Source organism: Protopterus annectens, chromosome 4.part0 (assembly GCF_019279795.1).
Source record: "Protopterus annectens isolate FY-2018-M chromosome 4.part0, PAN1.0, whole genome shotgun sequence".
Lineage (NCBI taxonomy): Eukaryota > Metazoa > Chordata > Ceratodontiformes > Protopteridae > Protopterus > Protopterus annectens.
In genome coordinates, this window is record NC_056733.1 from 831,890,214 (window position 1) to 831,897,156 (window position 6,943).

Below are 6,943 nucleotides of genomic sequence, written 5' to 3' on the forward strand. Positions count from 1 at the left end.
CAGAAGATAACACAGATGTGTGTGTCAAGTTCACTGATGAAAACATGTAACATGTCCTATAAGAGAAACATTAACTTTATAAAATGATAGTGCCACAAGGAACATCTTCATTTCAAATGCTGAGAACACCTTTAAGGAGACATGCAGCAAGATCCAGTTGCCTGGGAGAAGAACAGATAAACCACAAAGGGAAAAGGGCACACAGATGGATCTGCAGTGACGAGGAGGAGGCAAGAAAATTATTTTACTTATTGACATTTGTTTACCCAAGTCTGAATGGGCACAGGTGCCCTTTTTCAGTGGAGGCCCAGGGAGAAAAGGTCCAAGGTATCTTACTTAATGCAATCAATATTTACAATAAATTTTATAAGTCAGTTTTAGTGAACACTTATAACAGTCAATACAATAAAATTTGTACTGACATTCAAAAATATTAAATTTACAAGCAGTGTATTAAGACTTTGTGGATAGAAGAGTGGTGTACAAGACAAGCAGGAGTAATTTAAGAAATGCAATAGAGAAATGTATTACAGGAGATAAGCAAGTTTGAGTGTTAATAGAAAAATAGTGAAGTAATAGAAATTTGGTTGTGCTAATTAGAAGCAAGTATAAAATAGTTCAAAAAGTACTTTAAAGTGAGGTATTTCAAGGGTATAAGCGAGTTAAATGAGTGCTTTAAAGGGAGACATAAGAAAGGTGATGAAGGGTGTTAAGAGTTGTGTCTCACATAAAGGGAAAGGACAAAGCCAGGTGCAGAGAGAAAGTCTTTAGCAACAGTGATGTGTGTTAGACCTGATTGCTATAGGAATTTTACTCCAAGCCCTAGCTACACTATTGGAATAGAGACTGACCCCAGCAGCCCTTTGTGGTTTGTAGACAGTAAGCAGTTGTTTATTAATTACTTGACTAAAGTGGGGGATGACCTGGAAGATTGTATTGCAGTAGAGGTCTAATTGCTGGGCAGGTGGATAAGGTATTCATTACTGTATGGGTTAAGGTCAGCTGAGTAAAAGATCAAGTGTTGAGGAAGCGTGAACCAGTTAAGTATATTTAGTGCTCAACAGTGGTGGCTACGGTAAGGTTTGCTGTAAGCGAATCAGGAGACTTTTGTTATAGTACTATTCAAGTTTAGAACCAAGTGAGGCCTGTAAACTGGTCATGATAGGGGATCCACATGAAAGAGATAGTAAGAGGTAAGTGGTAGCTAGAGTTACCTTGGCATAGTCTTTAAGAAATTTCTTCACCCTACGTAGGGTGCCTAGTTTTCAATAGGTTTTCTTGACATTGCTGTGGACATGTAAATCAAATTTAAGATTGTCATGCCAAGTAGTTTTGTATGTGGGGTAACTTCAATCACGGGTAGTATTTAAGGAATAAATTTTAAAGTTGTTTAATATTCTCACATCTTTATTCTTACTCCTAGTGACCACTTCTGCATTCCCACATAATATTTATCCTATACCTTTTTTCCCCAGTCCCCTCTCCAGTTCAGGTATGAAGAAACTCAGTTTAATACAGTCTTCCTGCCCTGTGTTTAGCACCTGCACACTTAGCTGAAGGCAATACTTGAGATGCACCCCACAATAATCATGTGCATCTAAAAGCAACAATTGGAACACAGCCCATAATAGTTTACATGTATTTCACGCACCTAACACAAGAGGCACTGCACTCTGCACAAACAAGTTAAAATAACTCTAGCATTTGTTTTTCTTGCCAACATATGACACTGTTTTAGAAAACATCTCAAGACACTGTAAGCCCCACCACTCTGCAAAATGTATGCTCTCTAATCTGTTGTCACCAGTCATCCACTAAAGATCTAGTAAGTCAGCTGCCTCCATACATACAACACAGCAAGTTCTCCGACCCCTTTAATTCCACATGTAAGCCTTATAACGGAACTTATTAGTATAACCTCTTCACCACCTACAAAATTTTGTCCTATAGTCATTTGAGGGAGGCTAACCTCCAGTACAAAAAAAAAAAAAAAAAAAAACCTTCAACAAAAGACACCCAATGAAAAGCTCAACAACACTTTTTAAGATAGATATATCTTGAGTACACATAAGCACCTGAAGATATACATGCATACTTAGATACATGCAGATGCACAGTCTCTTCATTGCCCCTTCTTGCTCTCACGTACCTGTTACTTCAGCTATGAAATCACACAACCACAAGAAGGTTTCCTACTTATATTTTAAAGGGAAAAAAAGCATGCATTTAATTTAGATCAACACTAAAACTATGTCAACATAAATTTCTACTACTTCTTCTTGGTTTCAAAGAACTACAGTATTCAGTATGGGATTTTATTTTACTAGGAAAGTGAACACACAGAACATTCTATGTTAAGCACTGTAAATTACGTGCCTTAATTTTCAATGCTCATAGGTTCATAACTGTTTACTAGGCTAACAACCACAAGGGCATTTTTAAGCCTAACCATCCATTCTAAACCTCTGGCAAGTTCTGGTACCCTTGACAAGTGTAAACAGGGGCTTGGGAAATGAAACATTTACAAGAAGGGGTCTGGGAAATGAAACATTTACAGGTTGCCTATGTCCATTAGAGGCATAGGTGCCAAACTGGGGATGAATTTCCTGTCCACCATCCATCTGTCCAAGTTGCACTTGAAATCGGGTGAGGGAGAATTCTGTTTCACATGGATGGGGAGCCTGTTCCACAGACAGGGTAGTCTCTGGCATACATTGTCTCTTCAGCAGGTCTTATTCACATCACAGCCAAGGTTTAAGTCTTTCTTCGGCTGCACCCATTAGGGGTCACCACAATGGATCAACTGTTTCCATTTCTTCCTGTCCTCTGCATCTTGTTCCATTACACCAATCACCCGCATGTCCTCTCTCACCACATCCATAAACCTTATCTTAGGCCTTCCTCTTTTCCTGTTACCTGGCAGCTTCATCCTTAGCATCTTTTTCCCCAATATACTCTGCATCCCTTCTCAGCACATGTCCAAACCAACGTAATCTTGCCTCTCTGGCTTTGTCTCCAAACTGGGCTGACCCTCTAATATACTTATTCCTAATCCTGTCCATCCTCGTCACACCCAGTGCAAATCTTAACATCTTCAACTCTGCCACGTCAAGCTCTGACTCCTGCCTTTTTGTCAATGCCACTGTCTCCAACCCATATAACACAGCTGGTCTCACTACCCTCTTGAAGACCTTCCCTTTCACTCTTACTGGTGATAGTCTGTCACAAATCACTCCGGACACTCTTCTCCACCCACTCCATCCTGCCTGTACTCTCTTCTTCACCTCTCTTCCAAACTCACCATTACTCTGAACTGTTGATCAAGTATTTAAACTCATCCACATTCGCCACCTCTTTAGAACAGGTAATTTTGGTGTGGTTTATTTTGTGGATATGCAGGAGGTCCAGAGTGGGAACAATGCCCTGTATGCCATGCCAGGCACAGATCCCCCTGTAATAAACAGTGTACATCAAGATAATGAAAAGTACCACAACACCATGCAACCACCCATGCATGCACCCGTTCAACACGGGGGGTGGGGGGTGCAGAGTCGCCAAATTAGCAGCAGATGGTAATTCATTCAGCTACAAAAAGAAGAAAGAAAAAGAACAAAAAAAAAAAGGTTGCTGAAACTACAGTTTTGTGTAGAAATACCATGCATATTAACATAAATCAAACACGAACACATTCAAAATAATTTGTATATACACTACCAAAGCCTGTGGTTACTAGAAAAAGTTACAGTGATTGCACCAAATCTGAACTCCTTGTTTTTCCTCACATTTGCTTATCATAGTTCCATTTGCTTTTGTAACAAATTACAAGCCAGAAAATATACACTTAAATTTGTAAGTGCCTCCATAACTGAACAGATTTATATTAAAACAATTCTACACAATTACAAAACCTGTGTGAAAACATCACTATCCTGACGTTAAAAAAAATAACACAGTTAACATGCAGTAGCCACTAGATGCCACAGGCAACAGCAGCACCAAAGTCATGTCTTTGGAAGGTGCTACTTTCTTTACAGCATTTCTACACACCCACTTGAAAAAGCTAACCAATTTCACCGACACCATTTAACTTCCTTAGAAATAAAATTATAGTCTATATGCACAACCAGGACGACCTTCAAGATGCTGTATCTTGATCACCACAAACAGCATACAATGTACTAAAACAGAACACGTTAAATATAATTTTCTCAAACGTTACTTAAGGCCATAGCTTAAAAAGAAACAGTTGCAAGAAAATATACGGCATAAAAATGAGAGAAACTCTGCAGGGATGTGGTGCCCCTATGTAAGCAGAAGACTAAAAGCAAATACCATAATTTCGATTCTGTAAACAGTTAAGTTACACAGACTAAAAACGTTGCCACTGTTTAAGCAATAGACAGGTTACTGAAAACAAGAATTATTTTACTCTATTAAATTAAAAAAGTGTTAATGTTCTTACCTGTCAGGTACTTGAAGTGTAGTGCCCAGGAGCAGCTGACTGCGTGAAACATTAACATCAAAATTTATCCAACCAAGAAGTCTTCTTCAGTAATTCTACTATATGTATACATTTACTGGTCACACTAATTGTTCTTGGTCTATAGTGCCGTTGGAATCCACACACCGGGATCTCCCCCAGTAAAGAGAGATGACCAGTTCAGATCAACAAAGCTGATAAACTATTAAACATATTTCTGCTCTATCCCTAACTTAATAAGACTTTTATATACTAGGCTTTAACCCCGCATAGCCAATTATCGTAGCAATCGGAATACAAAACTACTGTGCAATATGAAATGCATGCGTTCGCCTACTGAACCACAATTCATTCATTTCAGTACCCATTTACGTCTCAGTTCTGCTATAAACAAGCGCAATTTAAAATAATGCGGTTTCTTCTTTTTACTACAACATAATGGCGTATTACCTTACTATCATAATTATCAATACAATGCAAAATTCAACAAAAAAAAAATACATATAAACAAATCCATACAGTATTGGCTCTCAATCAGAGCAGGCCGCATTTAATAAATCTTCCCTAAATGTCTATTTTCCATAACTCCGCAAAATACTAATTAAATCTAGTCATGTGCATTAGTGTACATTTATGATTTCATATTTTCAATGTCTACTCGCACTGTGTGTTGTAATGTTTGATGGTTTAATTATTATTTACCTATCGCCGTTGAATAGCCCTAGCCCTGCGTCACTATGTTCCGCCATTGCACGTTTACCAAAACCTAGAACGGACCCGGAAGTACAATAATCAAAGACGCACTCAATAAAACTATTGAGTAAGTGTGTTTATCCTGAACGCCAGAACGTATATCAGTTTTGGTTGGGTATGGCATTTATTTGATTTAGTATGGGAATTTTCAGGCAGTTTATGTGTTTTTCTTCATTCTTAATTGTTTTTATGTTTTTGATTAAAATGTATGTCATAGGGTTACCACCTGTCCCTCTTCGGGCAGTTATGTCCTGCAAACAAAATTATAAAAATGGCAAATGTCCTGAGATTGTAGGACAAAGTTATTTCCTATTTTTTATATAATAGTTGCATAAAACAGTTATTATATAGCTGAAACACCTAAATGTTATAGGAAACAGACTAAGCAACTAAATGCTTCAAGAATAAGCTTTTATTTAGGAAAAATGTGAAGTTCTTTTACACTGGCCATCAGTATGTTTCGGCCTGCAAAATCTGACGTTTGTATCAAAAATGTCCCACTTTGGGCATTTGAAAAGGTGGCAACCCTAGTCATACCTCTCAACCCAAGAAATGTTACAAAGCAATAAATAGGGGACAGTTTTTAAATATCGCTCTTACAAAGTTAGAAAGTTGATAGAACAGTTGCTTTTGCGTCACTATGATTTTTTTCTGAAGGAAATGAAGCCTGGAGCTCACATGTCATTGTCATTATTTTCTGACTACAACCCTCAATGATTTGCCTGAAAACCACAAATTTGAGGTACAGAACAAAAATCTGAGGCAAAAATCTAGACATTCTGTGAAAATCTGTACAGTTGAGAGGTTATGTAAACTAGTTGGTGTGTGGTGAAACCGGAGTATTAGCTTAGTCTTTTGTCGTATTTGGATTTTTTTACTACTGTAAGGTGGTTCTTAATGCTAGACGGTTTACTTTCGGCTGTTATCTGCTCATTGTTTAAGTTATGCTGGAGTAGGAAGTTCTCTGTGTCAGTAGAATCAAGTGTGTAACTAGGTGTACTCCATGTACTCAAATAAGTACAATTTTTCAGAACATCTTTCTGAAAACCTAATGGGTGTAACAGCCTAGAACATTTAGAATTCTCTAAACTAGTGTCTGTTCTATTGAACTAAACAAAACATGCTTACATGATAGGACTGTACCTCTTAAATAGTCTTTTTATGCTTATAAGTTGTAATAGCTGAAAATAGGATACTGCTTTCTAAAGCATATAGGGGTATAATTTTGATGGTTGAGTACATTTTTTAATTGACAGATGGGTGAGGGGGGACAGCAAAATGATATCTGAGTACCAAATATGAATTTCTGGCAACACCCGTGAGTGGAATAATACATTTTTTTTTAAATTTTTGACACTTGTTAGTATGGATAAATTATTGCTGTTACCAGTGAAAGAAGTAGTTTGAGCATTCTTATTTAGTGTGGTTAATGTGTCATGATAAGGAAATTATAACACGTGCCCAGTGGACAGTGAATTTATTTGTTACCACCATATGAATGGTTTTATCTTTAACGAGACTGACCTTATTGTAGACTGTGGTGATTTGTAGAACAAAGATAGAATTTGTATTGCAAACTTAAGCAGAAACGACCTTCGGATGAAGGTGCTTTAATGAGTGTGTTTTATTCTGATAGAGACCTGTTTAAGGTAGTAGATGCCTAAGTAAATCGTCGCTGCAGTAGCCTTATCAATATCTGGTATCCTGGCA

At 37.5% G+C, this 6,943-nt stretch overlaps 1 protein-coding gene across 1 annotated transcript in view; it reads right to left on the bottom strand.

The window, feature by feature from the left end:
- Window positions 1-5,269, bottom strand: part of LOC122800349 (transcription elongation regulator 1-like) — a 123,734-nt gene extending 118,465 nt beyond the window's left edge. Inside the window, exons 1-2 of the mRNA XM_044069798.1 lie at window positions 5,183-5,269; window positions 4,463-4,501 (exon numbers count right to left, since the gene is read on the bottom strand). Of these exons, the coding sequence (XP_043925733.1) occupies window positions 4,463-4,501; window positions 5,183-5,229 (86 nt within the window). The 5' untranslated portion in view covers window positions 5,230-5,269. The remainder of the gene's footprint in view (window positions 1-4,462; window positions 4,502-5,182) is intronic.
- Between the last annotated feature and the right edge of the window lie 1,674 nt (window positions 5,270-6,943).